At 46.3% G+C, this 25,000-nt stretch overlaps 1 protein-coding gene across 1 annotated transcript in view; it reads left to right on the forward strand.

The window, feature by feature from the left end:
- Positions 1-25,000, forward strand: part of LOC123498045 (steroid hormone receptor ERR1-like) — a 71,146-nt gene that overhangs the window by 12,153 nt on the left and 33,993 nt on the right. Inside the window, 2 exon segments of the mRNA XM_045245124.1 lie at positions 17,483-17,582; positions 17,585-17,664. Of these exon segments, the coding sequence (XP_045101059.1) occupies positions 17,483-17,582; positions 17,585-17,664 (180 nt within the window).

The raw sequence follows: 25,000 nt of genomic DNA on the forward strand, positions 1-25,000 counted from the left end.
ATTGCAGTCACTTAACAGTAGATCGCAAGAAACGTAAAATTATCTGAACCTACAGCGATCAGTAATGCAGAAATGAATAACAACAATAAAAGTCGATGAAAGCTTTCGGCATGCCAAGAACACTGCTTTATAGGACGCCGCCCACCGCCACTGGGACGCTACGACTAAAGAAACAAACTTTGAGAGAGAGAGAGAGAGAGAGAGAGAGAGAGAGAGAGAGAGAGAGAGAGAGAGAGAGAGAGAGAGACTACAAAGACCTCAACCTCTTCCCAAGGGCTGGAGGCGCGTCACGTGCAGGAGTCACACAGGGGAACAGAACAGCCCTCTTGGAAACCTTTCGAGATCTCAACACACTGGCACGTACCGCAGGTTGTCACTCTCGCCCCTAGCGATGACGCGGAGTGGTGATGTGTGAGCAGGTGGTGATGGTGGTGGATAAGGGGAAAATATGAGACGGTGAAAGAATGGTTGTTAAGGGATGGTGACGGGGGTGGGGGAGATGAGGAAGAATGGTAGTAGTAATGACATAGTGAGGGTAACGAGGAATATCCAGCAGGTGAGGAGAGATTGTTGGAGAATAGAAGGAAAAATGCTGTCAGTAGTAGTAGTAGTAGTAGTAGCGACCATCCCCGATATAAACCTACACTAAAACTTTAAAGTGTTCATATTGAATAAATGAATGTAAAATAGCAGGCTTTCAACATCACTTATAAATGCAAAAATTAAAAACAAGAAGTGGGAGCGGCGGGCGGCAGGGCAGGGCAGGGCGGGGCAGGCGGTAAAATCATGATCCTAACATTTTACAACTATCCTTTCAATTGCATTACTCTCTGCTGGATTGCACGGATTACCTCATAACGCTTGGAGAGAGAGACACTGGAATTGAAGGGAAGACGACCACGTTTAACTATTCCACCCTCGCAACACAGAGAGAATAACAATACACTTACTGGTTTTGGTCCATTTTTTCCGAGTCATGAACTGCACGAACGAAGAATCATAACCTTGGATTGCATTCTCAACCACTTCAGCGTTTTATTCAAATAATTATAACAAACTATAGTAAAAATTAATACGGATTCCACGAGTGTTTCCATTAATTTGATGTTGGTTTAAAAAGGGATACTCTAACATGGGCATAAGAACTCACGAGGACCTTACTAATCATCACTGTGGTAAATTCTTATGAGGCAACAGAGCGTTTCAAAATATTCCACATTATCTTTACCTTGCTCTGAGTTGGAGGTGGTATGTGGTGTGTGAAGGTGCAGGGTATTGGATCACTTTCGAGGTTCAATAAGGGTTCAGTCCACAGAAGCGTGTCGTGAAGGTGTGCCCGATAGTGCTTTGTGATTATCCCGAGATGACTCTTCGACTTCTTACATCTCTTGCTGGCTGCTGAAGAGGAGACCAGAATAATTCAAGAATAAAGAAGTAGTCTTCTAAAAAACATCACAATAGAGTACATTTCAATATGTCTTATAAGTGAAGACAAAAGTAAACGACGTCTGCTACAGCCAATCATCATGTAATTCAAAACTGCAATGATTAGTTCGTATGAGGAAGGAATATTTTCAGTGACGTTCCATCAGACCAGAAAAGGAGCATCTTGGTATATGATTACCGAAGCTTCAGCTCTCTAACCACACAAATATTCTGACATCCTCGTAAAAAAAATATGAAGTAAAAGCCAAACCCGCAGTCGGTGAAAGCAGGCAAAAAGGTCAGGCTAATCGATACCGATAACGAAAATATGACCTTAGTCTTCCCAAACTCGCTCAGCACGAAAAAGAGAACATGCAACACATCTCGTTCTTCATACACGTAATGCTACGATTACTTGGCCTTGGCATTGATTTTGGCTTGCTTTTATTTATATTTTAAGAACTAGTCAACTATGATGATAAATGACATCTGTTCTTTTATTCAACAAATAAAAAGCATACATGCGAGTAGTAAATGTGCTACGAACTGAATGTGGAGGCAAAACAACGTCTTCCCTCAGCAACAAGAAATGCTCGCTGTTATCGCGGTTTCTCTTACACCCAACAAATCCCACTGTGAGTTGAGAGAGTCACAGCAAGACAAGCATTTCCTCACTTTGATTATGTGTCGTGTGCGGCGGTGCAGATGTCGACACCCACACACCAGCCAGCGTCACGTCGGTCCTTTGGTTATGATGGAGGGACAGCATGAGGTGGCGTCTACTTGTACGACTTTTTTCCAGCCTTTTTTCCTTTTTTTCTCTCTCCCTTTCTTTCTTTTACGACGCAAGGTGAATGACTGAGAACGGAATGCAGGAGAAGCACCCTCAGTGTGATGAGTCTGTGCGAGGACGGAGTGGAAGGGTCGTCGGCACTGCGGAGCGAAATTTAGTCAAGGCTATGAAATTGCTGGTTGTGAGTCTCAATGGTTGTGTATCGAAGCCCAGCGATCTGCAGGGACACCGGCGGCATTAGTGGGAGAGAACCAGAGCAACAGTAGCAGGATAGGAAAGAAGAGGCAGCATGGGTAGATGAACAAGTAGGAGTAAGAATAAAACAAAGAACGAAGCAAGGAAAGTGACAGTGGCACAAGAAAAGGAGAGTGAGATCAAACCAAGGACACAGTGGAAGGTTGACAAACGGTGCACTGACCTGCCTCACTTCCTATCACTCTCATCTTCAACAAACGAGATGAACACAACACAAACAGATCGCCCTGACATTCTTACTCCTGCAGGGTGGGATGCTTGGGCGGTGGTGTTCATGACGTAACGCAGAGAGACACGATGCGCACTCATACCTCATGATCTGAAGAAGTTAGCTGCGTCTTCGTGTTCTTGATGTGTTTGTGGAGTCTGCGATGGACGTGATCGTATTCTTAAAACGTTTCTTCGTCATGTCTCCTACATTTAACGTTCTTTAATAGAGATTACTGGGAATCTCAAGAGGGCTTTTATCATGATAATGGTAGATCAACAAGGAGTCTGCATCACCAATAGGAAAAAAAAAAAAAGATCAATTCGTGGCTGTTCAAGTTCGTCGTCTTTGAAAATAGTTATGATGAGAAAAGGAAGCGTTTAATATGAGTTCTGGCAAGACGAGGCACCAACACAAGGAGAGGTAAGAGAGTCGAGTGATTGAAGGTGGGTGATAGTGTCTGGTGTCTTCCCGGAACGAAAAGACATGAGGACTATCTGTAGAGGAATGCAGGGGTACACTAACTGACGCCTTTCTCTGCCATCCATCACCAGAAGACCGCGCCCTTATGTACCCATTCACACACTCACTCATTCATTTTACTCATTCATCCAACACTCTTTCACTGGGTTACATGATGGTACATTTTAAATGATCATAAAATTCTTATTCTCATTCATCCATTTGCATACGACCATTTACCCAATTTACCTTACTAATAAATTATCATTCATTCATTCCACGTTTAATCAGCTCACTCATTCATTAATTCTCTTTAATGCATTCAGTCTATTGGATACTCCTTCCCTCCCTCTCTCATTCACTTTCACATCTTTCAAACACACACACATGTATATTATATCATTATTATTATTATTTTATTATTATTATTATTATTATTATTATTATTATTATTATTATTATTATTAGTAGTAGTAGTAGTAGTAGTAGTAGTAGTAGTAGTAGTAGTAGTAGTAGTAGTAGTAGTAGTAGTAGTATAGCAGCAGTAGTAGTATAGCAGTAGTAGTAGTATAGTAGTAGTAGTAGTAGTAGTAGTAGTAGTAGTAGTAGTAGTAGTAGTAGTAGTAGTAGTAGTAGTAGTAGTAGTAGTAGTAGTAGTAGTAGTAGTAGTAGTAGTAGTAGTAGTAGTAACAGCTGTCCATCTCCTCATTCCTTCTTTCATCCATCGTTTCATCAATCAAGCTGTTCATACTTTTATGGCCGAACCTCATCGCCAAGTGCAGTGATAAACAGCCTGTGCTTAGAGGCAAAATTTTCCTCTCATGCTTCGTTTGTGTACTGTTTCTCTCTTAGATCTACTTCTACGTTGCAAGTGTACCGTCGTTTTGCATTCTTTTAACATGATTTCTGGACTTACTTATATATTTATTTCTTTATTAGTTATGAAGTGGTTTTCTTAGCATGGTGTTTGTAGGTGATGCCTTGAAGGAAACAATTGTACGGTTAGTGAAAATCATCTGAAAATGTAGAGACAAGAAAGGTGTTTAAAATCTGTCACATGAACAATTGAGGGAACATAGCGGTGGCTTTGGCTCTCTCTCTCTCTCTCTCTCTCTCTCTCTCTCTCTCTCTCTCTCTCTCTCTCTCATGAGCCAGACAGCCAGCCAGCCAGCCATGTTGAATAAATCTGCGTGTTTTTGTTGATTGGTATGCATACGTGCTCGGCGCTGTCATATCGCAGGTAAACACGGGGTAATTATCATTTTTCCGTCGCTCAAAGTCTGGCAGCGAATAATTATACCTGTGACTGAGGTGTATTTGGCTCAGCATCATGCGTCAGGTTTCCAAATACATTAAGACGATTAGTGATAGCTCCTCCCTTCCCCCCACCCTCTCTCTCTCTCTCTCTCTCTCTCTCTCTTAGTCTGGTATGAAGACGGAAGGTTGAAGATACGTGCATTATGATGGAATTGTTGTTGTTGTTGTCATTGGTGGTGGTGGTGGTGGTGGTGGTAGTAGCAGTAATGGTGGTGGTGGTGGTGGTGGTGGCTGCCATTAACCGTCTAATCGTCGTCACTAAACGTTCACATTTCAGCCTTTAATGATTCCCACCAGACTACTTCCAAGTCCTCACAACCGTATCATTTCCTATCTAACATCCACCTTTCCTTTCTCTCTCTCTCTCTCTCTCTCTCTCTCTCTCTCTCTCTCTCTCTCTCTCTCTCTCTCTCTCTCTCTCTCTCTCTCCTTTCCCACCCACTTTCTCCCTCACTCATTCGTTCTCTGCTTCCCTCCGCCCCGCGCCAAGGAACCTACCAACCCACTAGCCAAACACCCAGCGGGGCAGAACAATAATAGCGGGATACATCTCTCCAGCCATACCTTCTCGGTAAAAAGATGAACCCAAAAATATAGCCCTCACTTCACCAGCCGCTTCCGAGAACAAGCAGCAGTGAGGCTTGACGGGGCCGTGTGCTGGTGGCGGGGCTGGATGTGGTGAGGCTGAGGGGCAAGACAAAAGGGTAGGGTAAGTTGGGGGAATAAGCGTGCAAGTGGACTGACTAGAGAGACCGAAGCGTGTGGGTGTGAGGCAGCGCAGAGAAGGCATGAGGGAGGCTGGGCAGCACGTTGGGAGAGTGACACGCCGTGTCATGGTGTGCATGTGCGTGCATGTGGGTAGGGAGTGAAATATATAGACTTGTGACTAAAGGCAGTGTGGTAGTAGTGGTGGTGGTGGTGGCGGGCGACAAGGAGTGGAGTGAATGGGATGTGAGATTCTCTGATACTACCAAAGGAGGTGAACGATTCGTAAATAAAACAAATTAATGAGCAACAACAAGAGATCGCACCAGTGACAGACACAGACACACAAGGATTTTCTTATTATGGTGATGACATCCACTTGACGTGTTAAATTTCCAAGTCTCACTCGTGCCGCCCTCCGTCAGCTGAGGGGAGGAATGGTTAAACCTAAACTGGCCCAGACAAAGTAAGATCCTAACAAGATCAGTTGAAAGTGTGACTGAGAACATAATAATTTATAAGAAAGTATTTGTCACGGTCTTGAGTTTAAATGGCCTAAATAACCAAATTTAGAGAAGTTCAGAGTAAGACAAATTTTTTTGTACTTTAATTTAGACACGGAAGGCTTCCATTAACAGGAAGTTTGAGCCAAAATAGCCAAATTAAAGTGGCCGTGAAGTGTTACATAAGCTAATCGTATACACGTGGACATGATGAGGCGAGAGGCTTAAGTCAGGCGGGGAAAACAGGCCTTGGAGGCACCCAGCCAGCGCCGGCACCCAGACCTTTCCTAGATTCCCCCTTCCCCCCAAACAGGTGCACCACAACACCTGCCTCTCTTTGTCTCCTGACCCACGGACACACACACTCGTTTCAAGGCAATTCGTTATATAAGTTTTATTTCTCCTTCCTGGTAGACGCCAAGAGATGCTGTGGCTCGCCACTTTCCCCGCTGTTCAAGGACTAATAAATCATAAAAGGATAAAAAAAATGAAAGTAACTCCCCCCTGCTGTCTGCCTCTCACTTTCAGAGGGCGGCGCCAAACCAGAGTCTCGTGTCAAGGTCAAACTCTACTCACGTCGATTTTTTCTTGTAATAATTGACTCGCTCGTATTGTTTTAATCAGGGAATTTTATAATGGAAAGTCAGAATGTTATAATGCATCGTTAAATATCTGGCTAGGCAGCACACATGGTGACAAAACACATTCTTGTCCCTGCTGTTATGATGGAACACTCATTACACCGACTGAGAGTTACGTCCGCTGCTGACAACGCCGACAAACAGTTTGGCTTTGTTCCCTTTGTTCCGTGTACTCATTCATCCTCCGTCCACCAATCATCATACATCAGTTCCGCGGCGCTACTTTGCATAGGTATCTCACTGTTGGGAGAGAGAGAGAGAGAGAGAGAGAGAGAGAGAGAGAGAGAGAGAGAGAGAGAGAGAGAGAGAGAGAGAGAGAGAGAGAGAGAAACGAAGGGGAGGTTATTTTCTACAGGCTTGAAACACGGCATTATAACAAGCTACACAACTGGTAGTTTGAATTAATCTCAATGTTGTTGTTGCTGTTGTTGTTAGTTGTCTATGTTTTCAATCCGTTAAGCATCAACAACAACAACAATAATATTAATAATAATAATAATAATAATAATAATAATAATAATAATAATAATAGCAACACGACCAATAATGATAGTAAAAGAAAAAAAATAAACATTCAAAATCAACCTGACTGCTGCAGACACAAAATTAAGCAAATAAATAAGCAGAACCGCCAGCGCGCCCGTGTGCCCGCAACAACAACTAAGAGACAGCGCTATATTTGATAGCAGGAGATGTGGCAGAATAAACGCCGTTATTTTTAACCGGATCGACGACCATGATGCAAAACAAAGAGAAATGTGGAAAGAAAAAATATAAAATATGGAAATGTTCTGTAACTAAGTGCCCAAGAAATAAGAAAAAATATCATAAAAAAATGCAATTGAGAGAGAGAGAGAGAGAGAGAGAGAGAGAGAGAGAGAGAGAGAGAGAGAGAGAGAGAGAGAGAGAGAGAGAGAGAAGCAGAAAATAAAGACACGTGGCGAACTATTTACACCAGAAAAAAATCTCTCAATGTTTTCTCAGTGAAAAGAGTTAATGGAGCAAGAACATTCATGCAACATCGGAAGCAAGTGATTATTTGACTTAAGAAACAATTTGTTGAGCTTTTAACAGTAGTAGTAGTAGTAGTAGTAGTAGTAGTAGTAGTAATGGTGGTGGTGGTGGTGGTGGTGGTGGTGGTGGTGATGGTGGTGGTGGTGGTGGTGGTGGTGGTGGTGGTGGTGGTGGTAGTGGTGGTGGTGGATACGTAAACAAAAACAAGAAAATATGAAAGCTGCAATAAGCCATCAGCCCTACACGTAGCAGCAGTAGTGATAAAACTATTAGCAGCTGTACCAATACCAGTAACAGTAGCATCAGCAGTACCGACATAGCGTCAATCATTCACAGGACGTACCAACAGAGCGCACAGCTGAAACCCAAACAGCGAAGCAACCACGCCAGTTAACCTTAAGTAGCGGAGCAAATCTTCCTTCCTGTTCACTGTTCATGGCGGCAGTGGGGCGAGGAGGCAAGGAGGCAAGGAGGCAAAGCGAGGAGGAAGCAAGGGAGGGAAGGAGAAAGAGGTCTTAACAATATTCTCATCAGAGTCACAATGTTCTTTCTCATCCCGCTTTACATCTTGCCGGGGGATTATTTGGACGTGATGAAACTTTAATGGGAGATTAATCAAGCCACCGCTACAAGAACCAATTCACTGAGCCCAATGAGTGATAATCTGTGGCGTAATGATGATGAGATGTATAATTTCCTCTTTCACTCCCCAGCCTTTGCTCTTCACTTGTATTTATAGCTTCTCGTCCTCCTTACTTTCCTTCTTCTCTTTCTCGTCTTTCTACTATATTTTCTTCCTTCTCCTCGTCTTCTTTCCCTTCTTGTTCTACTTCTGGTTCTAGTTCTGAATTTTCTCTCCTTACTCCTCTTGCTCGTTATCCTCTTCCTCCTCCCTTTTGGCGTCCTCCTTATTCTTTCATGTTTACATCTGTCTCTTCTTTCCCTTCTTTTTCTGTTTCTGATTTTGTGTTTTCTTTTCTTACTCCTCCTCTTCATCCTCCTGCCTTCCTTTCGCTTCTCGCCAGCCTCCGCCCTCCAGCACAACAATCGCCGACTACAAGCACCTGACCTGATAGCAAATCGCGCCGTCCTCGAGGTTTCACCGATGGCAATAACTTCCTCCGGACTTTTACGGCCCAAGCAGGAGCAAAAACTGCTTACCACCCAATCAACTCGGAAAGCTCGAGAGGCCTGCAGACGGTAGGTGGACGGGGAGAGAAAGCACCGGCACGTAATGCTACAAAAAGAAAGAGAAATAAAAGAAAACGACGTGTATACAAGAAAGGAGAAACACTACATCGGCTATATTTCTCTCTGTGACTGCCAGATTCTCGACGTCGTGCTCTTGGGTTGAGGGAGGGGGAAGGAGGGAAGGGGGAAGGAGGGCTGTATGAAGATGGTTTAGTTGTGGTGAGACTACGAGAAGATATAAGAACATTGGAGCATAAGGAGATAAGGGAAGGTACAAGAAGCCATCCTATGACTTGAATTCTCTCAAGAAGGAGGTTTCCAGACACTTATTCTCCAATCTTTGATGGTTCTTTTGATCTTTCTTTTGCGATTGGCATTTTAGAGGGCACTTTTTTCCCTCTTCTTCTTGCCCTTGACCAGTGCCCTTCTTACGAAAAAAAAGAAAGAAAAAAAATTTCCACGTGGCAGTCCCTCTGGCACATATCCCTTATTTTCAGGTATACATAAAATCTGATGGCTTTAAGAAGTTCTAGGAATGAATGTGAAAGGAATTACGAACAGGTAGTTGATAAAGAAAAACTGTAGTGTACTCTTTGCAGACTTCCAGTGACAATGAAAGTCCCGCCACCATACCAATGAGGGAGACGAGAAGAAAGTAAAAGTGGCTGAGATTGTCAGGGAAATTTCAACATCAAATAAAACTACAAAGATACGACAAGAGTGTGTTGAGTCCCGTGTTGACTGTCGACCTTTCAGGACAGAGAGAGAGAGAGAGAGAGAGAGAGAGAGAGAGAGAGAGAGAGAGAGAGAGAGAGAGAGAGAGAGAGAGAGAGAGAGAGAGAGAGAGAGAGAGAGAGAGAGAGAGAGAGAGAGAGAGAGAGAGAGACCATCATCGCCTCAGAGACGTCAAGGGGCGTAACTCCACTAATTCCGTCTACACCCCGCGGCGAGGGAGTAGCCGGCGGGTTGGAGGCTCTGGCGGTGGTGGTGGTGGAACATGAGATTCTGATAATGGCGATGGCGGTGGCGGCAGCGGTGGTGGTGGTGGTGGTGGTGGTGGTGGTTATGTAGAATCCAGTACACGCTCCACGTCGTGTCGTCCTGAGCAGCCTCCGGTTTTTGCACCTGCTCTCATAAAATGGCTCGGTTTTTCCTGAACTACTCACATCCATTAGACCAAAAAGAGTGTGGTTGACGAGGATCAGCGGGTGCCGGGCTGAGGTGAGGCCCGGCAGGCAGGCAGGCAGGCAGCTCCTCGATAGGCTGCTGTCTGGTGGGCATCGCAGGGAGGCACACTCAGCCGGGGAGCCGAGTTGGAGTGTCTTAGAAAGGAGTCTCGAGGCCGACATGAAAGTGAGTCTCACCGGAGCTATTTGCACTGCGCCTCGCATTTATGGTTCCCAGTCTTGCGTCGGCCTCTTGTCTGGTGATCTCGCGATGGCTGCTTATTCGTCGCTATATTTTGCAGCTGTGGTGATGGGGTGTAGTGAGCCTTTGGCGGAGCATGTTAATGGCTCAGGCCCAGAGCCTCCCGCGGTGCCTTGGCTGGTGGCGGGGGCGGCGTATGAGCATATGCGTAGGAAGAAAAGAACGAAGCCGCGGGCTCGCCGAGTAAGGACGTGGGGGGGGGAGAGAACACCAGACGAGACAGGAGTTCCTGGAAATTGTGTGTCCTGACGGGGTCAAGAACGGCATTTCCTGGCCGCTGTTACTACGTGCGGACGCCTTCCCTCCTGATGCCCCAGCGATAGAACTCGATGCCCAAGATATCTCGAAGCTGTGATCTCACTCCTCCCATGCCAACCCGTCAGCTGTTAGTGAACTATTTAAAAGGACTCTAGTAATACTGACACAAAAGACCTCATTAACCTTGAAAAGGAGACAGAATCCCTCACACGCTGATAAGGAAGAAGACCCGTCCTTCTCGAGGCAGTAGCTTTTGGTCAGCCATCGTGGGACCAGATGTTCTCTTCCTTCCCCAAGCGTGCGTCCCTCAGTCCCCTTCTTCATCTTCTCGAATGGCCCACTCTGACGCTAATACCTAAAAGAATAACAAGGCTGTGTAATACAATACTGCGGTGCCAGCCACGGTCCACAGGACGAGGAAGGGCAAACAAGACAAACTCTCCTCTCCCAACGCAACAACTCCCAGAAAATGCAAAGGAGTGGATGTCTTCCGCTACCCACCAGGACACGACGATAACAGAACAGCCAGCCATAAAAGAAAAGCATAGATAGCAACATCTGCTGGAGAGAGAGAGAGAGAGAGAGAGAGAGAGAGAGAGAGAGAGAGAGAGAGAGAGAGAGAGTAAAAAAAACTTCAGACACAGCCGTGTGAAAGACATCGTTTGTTATAGAAAGAAAAGTCGAATTCAGGAATAAAAAATATTTATAAAAAAAAGCATCGCTGGAAGGAATTTTCAACACAGAGAGAGATTTTATGAAGAGAGTGCTTCGTAATAATCAAGGATAATGAGAGGGTTGTGAGTGTGCCGGGAGAGAGAGTGAGCCGGAGAGAGTGCGCGACGGAGAGAGTGAACTGAGAGAGTGAACTGAGAGAGAGAGAGAGAGAGAGAGAGAGAGAGAGAGAGAGAGAGAGAGAGAGAGAGAGAGAGAGAGAGAGAGAGAGTAGTAGTAGTAGTAGTAGTAGTAGTAGTAGTAGTAGTAGTAGTAGTAGTAGTAGTAGCAGCAGCAAACACACACAACAAACGAGAGAGGCACAAGTGTCAACCAAGCGGAGGGAGGAACAACCAACTCCCCTGATAGAGCTGTGTGGAGTGAGAGGAGTAGGGGGGCAGTAGTATATATGTGGTGGACAGGGAAAACTCCTGATGAAATATTGCTCTCAAACTTCCCCGCCAGCCTCGTGAGAAGAATGAGGCGACTTTCAAGCGCTATACATCACTTGGCGGTGCGACCACACTCATACTGCAGAAAAGGTTAAGCTTAGCCATCGACAGAATTAACTCCACCCAGCCCTGCAAAACAGCCGTAAAAATTCATCTGTAGTACAAGTGAATTATAGCCACTTAACATCTGCACCCTAACGGCCTAGTATATCATGTGTAATTAGAGGACGCAGCGGAATGCTCATTAGCGACAAACTCATCAAGCATTGGTTATCATTCCTTAATGTAGTTCGCCGCCGGCAGCTAGCGAATATTCGTGTGGATTGGTGTGATACAACGGCGCCACTCTGACTTGTGGTCTCCTTCAGTAGGGCTGGAGGCGGAACCTCGAAGGCGGGTCAAGTTAAGAAGGGTCCCGTGTCTTCCGTTCGCCGACAGGTTACGGACGGCCCTGTCAATACCACTTTATGGCCTCGCGGTGGTGTGGCGCCCGACTATGTCGCTCGCCACAGGCAGTGCTCTCTGGATGCCGCCGCGCCACAGACCAACCTCTCCCTGCCGTCCGCTGGGGAGGACGGGCAGGTCACGTTCACACACACACACACACACACACACCGCTCTTGTCAGACTGAAGGCTTTCTCCGTACCAGCTAAGGGTCAAAGGTCAGTTAGCCTCATTCCACGCGCTTGTCCTGCCAACCAATAAGCCAACCAGCCAGTCAACAAGCCAGCCAGCCAGCCAGCCAGCCAGCCAACCAGCCAGCCAACCAACCACCATCACCTTTTCGCCCAGTCCTAGCCACCAACCAGTCTTATCGAAGTCGCCAGCTGGCCACAGCAGTCCCGTCCTGCCGCCAACCAGCCACTCCTGTCTCAGCCGCTATCCAGCCACAGACGCCCTTTCTCAGTCATCATCACCAGAAGTCATCCTTGAATGGTATTTTTAACTATACGTAATAGTTTCTACCAGTAACTGAATTTTATGGAACGTAACCAGAATGCCAATGTGAAGACAAGCATACAGATCAGCATCATCAGGACACTTAATCACAGGCATTACTCTGGATTTTTACTTATAAACCAAATCTGTAACCAACCGATAATGAGTCTTGTGAAAATCTATAGGCTGCCTTCACTACCGCGACATGACGCTATAAGCGATATCTTGTAAACACACCAAAAAGTTAGTGAGGAGCTGTTCCCTAGGGATGGCAGGCACGGCAGACGCACCACACCGTCTCACATATTCATAGCCGCTAGCAGTTAGGAGGCTTTTATCCATGACATTTTTTCAAGTCAAGATATGAGATCAACTTCGGTTAGGTTCAACTACTTCATTTTATAGGTGTGTGCAGTGCATGTTATAAATTCAACAGCTGCCAATCTCACTTCAGCATTCAAAGTAACATGGCAATAAAGGTTACGATAATCTGGTATCACTGGTTTACCTGGTGACTTGTCCAGACTCACTATTACACCGTCTCTGGTCGACTCCAGCATCCTCCCCTGACCAGATGACCACAATTTTTTTTCTGGGTCTGTCTGAACAACGTTAATACTGTAAATTTAACTTTGGTAATGCCAGAACAGGCCCGAAAGCCCTCGAGCAGCGCTGTGGTGCTGCGGGCTCCGAGTGGCCTCCACAGTCACTCGGGAACTCCAAAAGACCAACTAGAAGAACCAGCCTGAGGGAGCTTCCTCAACCCTCCCATTGGAGAAGCACAGCTCCCTGAGGCCTGGGCTGAACACAACTTTAGGTTTAGACTCTGACTATATCATTGTCATGTCACCTGAAGAAAAGCTGCACAGTCAACACACGAGAGTTGTGAGGCCGCGAAGAGCAACAACTTGCTTCCAAATACATTTCTACGAAGTGCTTCACTTGAATGTCCCAGCGACGTGTGAAGGTGATCGCAGGCATGGGCCGCAAGGCAATACTGCTGCGCGACATCTTCCCACGTCATTAGGTTACCCTCTGTTCACTCTCATCTTCCTCTCTGTAATTGCTGACTTGCCCGAAAGTTGAAAAATATTATCAATATTTTCAGCGGAAAATGCCCAAATGGCAAGGAGGGACTCTGCCGGAAGGCATCGACCCCTGCCGTCAGCGGCCCTTATGAGCCACCCTCACTACGGCTGGCGAAACGAATATGTGAATTACATAGTGCTGACTAGGGATCGCCGGGCCCGCCACCACCATCATTACAGGCATCTTGACAGGGATTTGCTTGCTTCCTCAGCGAGTTTCTGCTTCGCCTGCTCGTGACGTGGTAGCGCAGCAGGGACAAGACCAACAAATGAACCCTACGAGGCAAGAGAAGGCCATCCCTCCACAACGGTGGACGGGGAGGGTTCTTGCGGACTGTCGCGACAAGCCTCGCTGACATGAATTACAGGAACTCACGTGAAAACCACAAGCACGAACACCACTCCGTATAGCAGACAATCACGAGTTCCCGCGGCTAGCCGTTCCTCTCTCCTTCATGTCCCCAACACAAGTCATTCTCTCACCTCTAAGACTCCCTTTATAAAGACTAACCCGTAGCAGCCAATCGCAGTCAGTGAGAACACCAGCTGGAGTCCTCCCTCCCTTCCTCCCTGCAGCCATCCATCCATCCCCACCCTCGCGAGATTTTTCCTTCCCCCGCTGCAGTCCCTCGCCCCTCCCGCAGCCACACACCTCCCGCCTGGCGGTCATGAGGAGACGCACCGGACAACAGTAATATCTTATGTCCCTCCCTCTCACCCACCCTCTCCCACACCTCGTCCTCTCTCTGCTTTTCTTTACGCCGTCGCATAACTCCACGGAAGACTCCATGCGGGGTTCACTTGTGGGAGAAAAACGTCCGTGCTGGAGAAAAGGGGGGAGGGCGTGGGGAGGGCGTGGGATCCAGGCGGGGAAAAAAGGTGAAGAGGAAAGGAAGAAAAACACTGAGACGGAATATAAGTGAAGCACGAGGGAAAGACGAGGAAGACACAATGAATACGAGGACAAGGAGGAGGAGAGAGAGAGAAAGAAAAAAAAATGGAAACACTTCTATTAAGACTGCATGTAACTTAAGACGTGAAGGAAACATGAGGGAAGACATTACCAAAGGCGTGACGGCTTGAAGGAGGGGAGGAAAGGAGGAGGGAGGGAAGCGGCGAAGGAATTATGGCGGCACAAAGTAACTCAGAACGTGAGAAAGGCATAATAGAGAGAGGAAGGAGAGAATGGGCTTGGGGAGGAGGGAAGGGAAAGGGAAAAAAGTGGAAAGAAGTACGAAGAGGAAGAGGAGGGGAAGGGGGAGGGAGGGAGGGGAGCAGAAAGAGGAAAGGATATAAGAATGAGGAGAGGAAGAGTGAGAAAGGGAAATTATTCATACGCATGAGGATAATGGTGAAAACTTTCCCACCATCTTGACCCAACAATTCTTTTCCCTCCGGAGAAGAAAAACAACAACAGCAACAATAACGATATTTTCTTTATTACTAAACGTAAGATGTTATAGAGAACAGCAGCGGGAATAATAAAGAGAGAGAGAGAGAGAGAGAGAGAGAGAGAGAGAGAGAGAGAGAGAGAGAGAGAGAGAGAGAGAGAGAGAGAGAGAGAGAGAGAGAGAGAGAGAGAAAGGGCGATGTACCTGTATGATAAGTGTGGATGTTTGTGAGAAAATGTTTTCAATGGCTCATGTGGCTCAGAGAGAGAGAGAGAGAGAGAGAGAGAGAGAGAGAGAGAGAGAGAGAGAGAGAGAGAGAGAGAGAGAGAGAGAGAGAGAGAGAGAGAGAAATGGAAGTTTAACACTGAAACAGGTGGACGATAATTGCTCAAGTGTGGAGGAAGGCAAGAGCAGCTGCCAGAAAGTAAACATGTACTCGTAAGAATTTCCTGAAGTTACGATGTGTCTTGAGTCGTCGATAGAGGATGCGAAGGAGGAGGAGGAGGAATAGAACAGAAAAAGACGACATGGAGGTACAGAATGAAAGCGAAAAGGTCTAGGGCGTTGCTTTCTCTCTCTCTCTCTCTCTCTCTCTCTCTCTCTCTCTCTCTCTCTCTCTCTCTCTCTCTCTCTCTCAGCAGACACTTTGAGTATTTACTTCACCGGCGACTCTCTTGGTGCAGCAGAATTGTTGCAAGTATACTAAGTGCTGAAGAAGAGTAAAGACGATGAAGACTACGACTACTAATCCATTCACCGCTACAATCGTTTCTTTATCGTTCACACTATAGAAAAAAATACACATCGGAAAGAAAAATTAAGTTAGCGTTACCTCGTTTAAGCTAAAGAAGTTAAAATATCTAAAGTGAAAGGTAATTATAATAATAAAAAAAAAAAATTACGGCACATCACCTGTTTGTTTGTGACACTTATATCGGTGCGTTTACAAGTGTGCAAAGGCAGTGAACAGATGTGCAGTGGTGTGGATTTTTGGGGAAGAGGAGAGGTGAGAGTACAGTGAGTTGTGGGTGGTTGGCTGGCATGTAAGGAGTGTATACGTGAGGAAGGGAAGGTAGCAGTGGTGGCTGGAAGAAGGGAAGACAGGTAGGTCACCGCTGGCATAATATTATCATACAATTGTACCTCAAAAAGACTCATTCCTTTATCTGATGGTCTTTTTGTCCCTATCCTACTCTTCCTTTTCCTCTTCCTCTTGTTCCTCCTGCTTTTTATTTTCTCTCTAGCTTCCCTTTCCGCCGTGACCTAATCCTCCCTTACTCTTCGTGTTTGCTTTCCTCATTTTACTCCGCTTTTCTTCTTTTTCTGCGCGTCGCAACATACGATTGCTCTTCCTAGAACACTGTCTCGATTCATATATAGTCTCTCTCTCTCTCTCTCTCTCTCTCTCTCTCTCTCTCTCTCTCTCTCTCTCTCTCTCTCTCTCTCTCTCTCTCTCTCTCTCTCTCTGTTAACGTCTCGCCGCAGGAGTTTCAGGAATAAACGCCACTTCCCGTTGGTTCGCTAAGACACAAAATACAGGGTATCTTGATAAGAAAATAGTGAGTAATAGCGAAATATATGCGTATGCGCGAATGAAAGGACAACCTGAGGCACACACACACACACACACACACACACACACACACACACACACACACACACACACACACACACACACACACACACACACACACACACACACACACACACACACACACACACACACACACACACACACACACACACACACACACACACACACACACAAAAATAATACTAATATATTAGGGAAATGGTAAAAAAAAGGTGAAGAATAAGACGGCAAGGAATGGAGAGAGAGAGAGAGAGAGAGAGAGAGAGAGAGAGAGAGAGAGAGAGAGAGAGAGAGAGAGAGAGAGAGAGAGAGAGAGAGAGAGAGAGGTGGCGTTCGGAGGCTCTGCAAGTAAGCGGCTGAGGTACCTCTGTCTTACCACTTTCTTGCCACTCTCACTCCGCAGGACACAAAGAGCGAGGTGCAAACACTGTCCGGGCCACTCACGCCCCTAATGGCCCCCGACACCTGTCCCACTCCTTCAGGCAGTCCTCACGCCGCGGAAAGTAAATGTTTACCTGGCTGTGCTTGGGAGCAAATCTCGTTTCTTGAGTGGAGTGCTGTTGAAAGTTTACGTCTTCATTGCCTCTCGTTTTGGTACAAGCCTTTGAGCACCTCGGCCTGATTTGCATATTAGTGCTATAAGATTGTGCCATAAATAATTGTAGCTTCGTCCACAGAGCTCACAAGAAAGATATGTAAACACAATTTGCAACGGGGTATATTTTTGTGTTTATCTTCTCGTTGTTCGCTGTAACTCGGAAATTTTACTGTGATTAACCTGAACGTTTGTGGGTGATGATGGTGATAGTGTGCGTGTGTGGGGGGTAGGGGGTGAGGGGGTTGTGAGCGAGTGATTATGGTGTGTGTGTGTGTGTGTGTGTGTGTGTGTGTGTGTGTGTGGGTGTGTGTGAGTGTGTGTGATGTGTGTGTGTGTGTGTGTGGTGGGGATGAATAATGTGTGTGTGTGTGTGTGTGTGTGTGTGTGTGTGTGTGTGTGTGTGTGTGTGTGTGTGTGTGTGTGTGTGTGTGTGTGTGTGTGTGTGTGTGTGTGCGTGTGCGCGCGCTCTTTTCACGTGTCTAACCCATCCCCTTTTCTTTCCCGGCAGGTGTGCATGATGAGTGGAGGTGGGTCGGGCGAGGGTGGGCCGGGGGTGGGGCACATTAAGCAGGAGGATGGAGGCTATGGCGCCGCCCCCACCACCCACCACCCCGCGCCAGACAACTCTCCTGCTCCTCCCCCAACACCACCGCAGTCTACTCCCCCACCACCACCGCCATCCCCTCCGAGGTGAGTACTCTTTGCGTGATAGATTACAACTTATCTTCCTTCCTTCCTGGCCTCTTTGTTCCAGCCACAGTCACCCAATTCCCGCTCCGCTCGTACCCTCACACGCGTCACCGTCACTGCTCAATATCCATCTCGCAACAGCCCCACACACCCCTCTACCTTCCCTTCACAACCAGTACTCAACATAGCCGCTACCTAAGCAGGATCTCATCGTCCTGACAGCGTGTGACAGGCATATGTATCTTGATGTGGACAAGGCAGTGAGGGCCAACACGGTGGACGGTGATGTAATACACGGGGAGGTTGGGGATGGGGACGGCAGGAGAAGGGATGTAAGGGTAGCAGGTAACCAAGACAGGACAAATAAATCAAGTTGATGTATGTCTCTGTCGTGTTGAGTTACGGACTGATGCGCTAAGCAGCCGATAAATTGAAGAAAAGTACATAAATAAGACACCGGGTTAGTTTTGAAGTGCTCACAAATCATCCAAAACAATAAAGACGCACAGAAGAGGATGCCATATCGGCGGAGTGGGGACGACGAGCTTGGAAGGAAGCAGCAGTGACGGGTAACCTCTCACTCGGCAAGGCAGTGAAGGGTCATTCGTCACACCCGATCTGGCGTCGTTCTGAGCCAAGTAACGCCCAGGGAGGAGGTGTGACAAAGCGCTTCCATCACACCTTCTCGTGAAGCCTCAGCTGCTATTAAGAGTAGACTGTGGACATGGCATGGGTTGTGATACGCGTACCATTGCAACTAGAACACAAACAGACCGACTTTACAACGTGGCTCAAACGCTACCCTATATTCTTCTATTTATACGTCTCAAAAAGAGTCAACACTGTGTGATGAGATTAAGAACATATAGGAACATACGAAAGTAAGGGAAGCTGCAAGCCATCAGACCGACACGTGGCAGTCTCTTTATAAAACATACCTACCTATTTATTTGATAGGCCGACTGATTAACGTCATGCGTCGCTGCAACGGGTTGGCTCATATGTCCCTGTATGAGTTATGAGAGGCGAACATTTTATCAAGAAGTTTATTAAGGAGGAACGAAGGGAATTAACTGGAGCGGTACTTAAGAACCTCAAGCAAATCTTATCTTTCAGTCTCACCTGTAGAATCACGAAAATAAACCTAAACCAGAACACAGACACGCTATAGTCTCCTGGGCCGCGACACCTTCGTTCCTGTACTATCAACATATCAAAATACCTCGAGTGTGACTAAGCCTCGGAGCCACAGGAAACCGCTGGCAGGGATCCACCAGGCGGGAGAAGCGCGGCAGGAATGAGGTGCGACTGAGCAATCTCAAGCTATTAAAAAAATGCCTTACAACTATATACGAGGTGCGTGCGGGCGGGGTGACTGACCTGGTGAGCGAATGGCACCAACTTGCAACAGCAGGCGAACAGCACGCCCTCATGAAGCCCTCCAAGTATCAACAGGGATTCCCGCCCCCGCAGCAGCAGAGACACACTGATAACACACCCCCGGCCAAAGACGCCCCGCCGCCCCTGCAGTGCCGCGTGTCGAGAAACAGCTGCTTGTCCTCCAAGGGGCGTTGAACCGTCCACCTGTCGTTCATATAGGAACATTTGACTGTTCTGAAGTATCTGTTTCTCTCAACCTTTTCCTGCCTCACTCACGCCACCAAATGAACCCCTTGCTGTGGCGGCTTGTGTCAATTTGTTCTTTTACTTTATATTTCTCTCCCATTTCACACTCATTGTTGCCACCTCTCTTCTACCTAGATTTTTCTCTTCTTTATAATCTCTCACCTTATTCACCTTAATTCTACTTTTCTACCTCTCCTTCTCCCTCTTTTCTCACTCTCCCACGCAACATACTTATTCAGCCGTCCTTTCCCTCGTTTACTCTCCTTTCTCACTCTCGCACACGATGACTTCCTACACTTCTGTACTTCCCTTTCTCTTTCTATCCTTCCTTGCTCTACCTTACAGCAAAATCATCTATATTTTCTTTACATTTCTTCCTCTTCCTCCTTTAATCTTCGCTCCTTCTCTACTTTCCCCTCTTTTTCTTTCTCTCAGTTTTTCTTCTCCGCTTTCTTTCCTTATTCTCTTTCTTATCCTCTCTTATTCTCTCTCTCAACACTCTCTCTCTCTCTCTCTCTCTCTCTCTCTCTCTCTCTCTCTCTCTCTCTCTCTCTCTCTCTCTCTCTCTCTCTCTCTCTCTCTCTCTCTCTCTCTCTCTCTACAGCAGCTGCTACAGTATGTCTTGATGGAGTACCGACCTTGGCTAAGGAAAAAAGACATAGAGAAATTCTCCCCCACTTCGACTGTAGAAGCGAGGGAGAGGGAGAGAGAAAATATAAGATGGTGGTGCTTATATTGGTCATGGCATTTCGTATAAGCCTAATGGAGCGGCATTCAGGTATTGATACGGGCACTCTCTGGCTCTGTGTGGCACCTATTCTTAAGAGATACCGGTAGATTTCACGCCTACAGAAAATTCATTGCTCTTTTCTCTCTCTCTCTCTCTCTCTCTCTCTCTCTCTCTCTCTCTCTCTCTCTCTCTCTCTCTCTCTCTCTCTCTCTCTCTCTCTCTCTCTCTCTCTCTCTCTCTACAAAGACACATTAACAACAAAAGCCGAACGTTTTCCTGGGTATTGTTGGTGATTACCCATCCCATTAGGAGGAGGAGGAGGAGGAGGAAGAGGAGGAGGAGGAGGAGGAGGAGGAGGAGGAGGAGGAGGAGGAGGAGGAGGAGGAGGAGGAGGAGGAGGAGGAGGAGGAGGAGGAGGAGGAGGAGGAGGAGGAGGAGGAGGAGGAGGAGGAGGAGGAAGAGGGGTTAAAGAGAAGTCACATTCCTAAACTCACTATTCTCCATGTTTCCTTTCAAGCACGTCACTTTAAGACACAGAAGAATATGAAACACGACAGAAATAGCTCCTGAAAGAGGGGGTGGTGCACGGGGAAAAAAAATTAAGGAAATATGAGAGATAAAAGACACAAACACTACCAGGAAAATAGATCGGAAAATCATACACACACACACACACACACACACACACACACACACACACACACACACACACACACACACACACACACACACAGGACGCTCACAATCCAGACTTTAAGAGGAAGACATATCTAAGTTACACATGAGAAGCAAAATATGAAGAGACTGGTTTACGGGTGCCAAGACTCAGAAATAAGGAAAAGGAGGAGGAGGAGGAAGAGGAGGAGGAGGAGGAGGAGGAGGAGGAGGAGGAGGAGGAGAAGAAGAAGAAGAAGAAGAAGAAGAAGAAGAAGAAGAAGAAGAAGAAGAAGAAGAAGAAGAAGAAGAAGAAGAAGAAGAAGAAGAAAAAAAAAGGAGGAGGAGGAGGAGGAGAAGGAGGAACAGGAGATGAAGGAGTAGGAGAAGAAGGAACAAAAAAGAAAAGAAGATCAGCCAGTGTAAAGTGTAAGAAAAAGATAATCTAAGAGCGAAAAAACGAACAAGTGTGGAAAAAAGACAAGACAAAATCAGTGGCAAAGGAAAACATGTGGAGAAAAAATTGAGGTACATGAAGGAATAAGGTCAAGCAATATGAGTAAATGGGTTTAAAAAAAAATGGGAAGTGAGGAGAGAAAGGGAGGGAGGGAGGGAGGAAGGGAAGGAAGGAAGGGATGGCTGGCTGGCTGGCTGGCTGGCTGGATGGATGGCTGTAAGTAAGCACGCTAACCCAAGTAAACAATGAAAAGTGACGGGGGGTTCCGGCATATGTGGAGGATGCTGTCACTGTTCTTCTTCTTCTTCTTCTTCTTCTTCTTCTTCTATCGTCTTTCTTACTTACCATCATGTATTTCTTCCTTTTCATATGTTTTTCCCTTATTCGTATTCTCCTTCTTCTTCTTCTTCCTCCTCCTCTACGTCTTCTTGGTTTTCTTCTAATCGTCTTCGTTCTTCTCCTCTTTTTTATCCTTCTTCGGCGTCCTCGTCCTCATCCTCTTCCTCTTCCTCTTCCTCTTCCTCCTCCTCCTCTTCCTCCCTTCCAATAACACATCCACACCCCTATTCTTCACTCCTCTCTCACAAATGACAACTTTTTCCTTTCTTTCCTTTAAACTCGCAAAGAAATTTACCTTCCCCCCCACCCGTCTACTCCACTCCCCTCATCTTTCTATCTCCTAGCAACCACCACCACCACCACCACCACCACCACAAATAGCAGCCCCACAGACACCGTTTTGTTACACCTGTGAGAAAGGAGAAGATACGAATGGAAGAATAATGAGAGAAGGATAAGAAGGTTAAACGAAAGAGGAAGAGGGGTAGAAGAGGACCCGATGTGTGGAGGGGAGGAGAAAAAGGATGAAGAGGAAAAAGGTGAGCTGGAGAGAGAGAAGGAAGAGGGAAAGGACAAGCTATGGAGAGAAAAAAGATAAAGAAGATAAGGATGTATGGGTGTGTAAAGAGAGAGAGAGAGAGAGAGAGAGAGAGAGAGAGAGAGAGAGAGAGAGAGAGAGAGAGAGAGAGAGAGAGAGAGAGAGAGAGAGAGAGAGAGAGAGAGAGAGAGAGAGAGAGAGAGAGAGAGAGAGAGTAAAGAGGAAATGACACGTGGAGTCAGGAGGAGGAGGAGGAGGAGGAGAAGGAGGGTATTGGAATGATGGGGAAGGGATGGGTAAGTGATGGGAAGGGGGAAGGAGAGAGGAGATGGGGAGGGCCGTATCACCCACACTCACAAGACTAAATTCTCCCGTGCCATGTGACACACACACACACACACACACACACACACACACACACACACACACACACACACACACACACACATGTTCACTTCCCCAGATTTTATCATCGTCAGGAAAACAAAGTCTGCCCTGATTTCTGCCTCTTACACTTTTTTCCTTCTTCACCTGTTGACGTATTTATAAACTGAGAAGTGCCTGGAGGGAGGGAAGGAGGGATGGGATCTCTCTCTCTCTCTCTCTCTCTCTCTCTCTCTCTCTCTCTCTCTCTCTCTCTCTCTCTCTCTCTCTCTCTCTCTCTCTGAACGTACATACAGACAGACAGATAAACAAGGATAAAGGAGAGAGTAGACAGGCATGCGACCGGGCGCCTGAACAGAGACATGTGAGCGTGAAGACCACGAGCCAGTTACAGTCAGGTAGAAGGGAATGTTTACACGCACGGCTGCAGAAATGACCGAGGCACACGGGAAGGCAGACGGACAGACAGACAGACAGACAGACAGACAGACAGACAGATAGACCGACAAACAGACAAGCAGGCAGGCAGACGGATGGAAGTTATACTGTGACTGTTTTGTTTGTTTTGTTTTATTGTTGTCATTAGTGTTGTTATTGTTGTTAGTGTTGTTATTTATTATTAGGTTTATTCCTTTCTTTCTTCCTTTCTTTCTTTTTGTTATTCCTCGCTGCAGTCCTGTCATTGTTAGTCTTTTTTTTTTATTTAAGTTCATATATCTTTTTTTCTTTTCTCTTTCATGACTCACTCACTACTTGACTTGGCACTCACTGTTCCGAGCTGGGAACTTCACGGTGATACTAGAACACACACACACACACACACACACACACACACACACACACACACACACACACACACACACACACACACACACACACACACACACACACACACCTACAGTAAAAAGGTACGGGATGTAACTCGAGGGGTTGTGGCCTCGCTTTCCCGGTGTGTGGAGTGTGTTATGTGGTCTCAGTCCTACCCGAAGATCGGTCTATGAGCTCTGAGCTCGCTCCGTAATGGGGAAGACTGGCTGGGTGACCAGCAGACGACCGAGGTGAATCACACACACACACACACACACACACACACACACACACACACACACACACACACACACACACACACACACACACACACACACACACACACACACACGGAGTTAATCATTCTTTTGGCGAGTAAATAATTTGTTTAGTACCAATGTTGGAGGCATAAACTAAATATAATTTGATGTTTGGCGCAACGCTGGCGGCACCCACACCACTGGCGTTGGCAGCTGCGATTCGTCTAAAATGGACATTAATGGCGGTGCTTGAATGCGGGTACCTGCTGAACCCACCACTAGTACCTGCGGTAACACTGGTATACTAGCACCTGCTTGTGGCGAGGCGCTGCTCAGACGAAAGGTGCTCTTGATATAGGATTCTACACCTGAGGGATTATCTCGCGTGTTCTGGTATGAAACAATACCTTAGTTTTTTTTTCATCGTCTCAGTGCTGGAAATATAATAAATTAATCCTTCATGCTCGTCGATTTCATGAGAGGCGAGGGTGCAGAGATTCCCAGTAAGAAGGAAAACAAAAAAACACAAGAAGCTTTAGGAAAATTCCTCGAACATTATGACTATTTCGGAACAGACTATCCCGACAGAGGCCCACAAGGGTGCATATAACTCACACCACTGCAGGTTAAGCTAAATGAGCAGTGTAGACAAAGTAGTGAGGAGATACACCATATATTGTTCTATAGTTTACAGTACTTTCCTAAATGACAATTATAACGATCAGAGGATTATGGTTACTAATTGATCCTGTTACCTGCCTTAACCAACCTCATACCTGACTGACTGACTGACAGATTAACTGACTGACTGACTGACTGACTGAATGACTGACTGACTGACTTGAGTGAATGACTGACTGACATCTTACGCACTGCAGGTGACAAATATTTCTGACGACCAGATGGCACTTCAAGATAAGGGTATATATTTAAACACAAGCATGCACACACACACACACACACACACACACACACACACACACACACACACACACACACACACACACACACACACACACACACACACACACACACACACACACATTCCTCCTGCAGCTTCTCTGTCATCTTCACTCCTGGCGTTATCAGACCTCAGGCAATGTGAGAGACAGAGAGAGAGAGAGAGAGAGAGAGAGAGAGAGAGAGAGAGAGAGAGAGAGAGAGAGAGAGAGAGAGAGAGAGAGAGAGAGAGAGAGAGAGAGAGAGAGAGAGAGAATTATTTATGAATGTGTTACTGATGTTAAGGAGGAGTAAGCGTGTGGTGTGAATAATCTTTTGTGTGTGTGTGTGTGTGTGTGTGTGTGTGTGTGTGTGTGTGTGTGTGTGTGTGTGTGTGTGTGCTAGAAAGTGCAAGTACGTACATACATACCTACATACACGACCGACGTCAATGATTTAATTCCACACCGTCAAGAGTTTGAAAAAGATATGATAAGAATACTGGCATCTCGGGTCAAATACCTTCTTATAACTCTGTAACCAAGACAAAAAAGAAATTAAAAAAAATATTTCCGGGTGATAAAACGATGTAACTCATGGGA

The sequence above is a fragment of the Portunus trituberculatus genome, chromosome 47 (genome assembly GCF_017591435.1).
Source record: "Portunus trituberculatus isolate SZX2019 chromosome 47, ASM1759143v1, whole genome shotgun sequence".
Lineage (NCBI taxonomy): Eukaryota > Metazoa > Arthropoda > Malacostraca > Decapoda > Portunidae > Portunus > Portunus trituberculatus.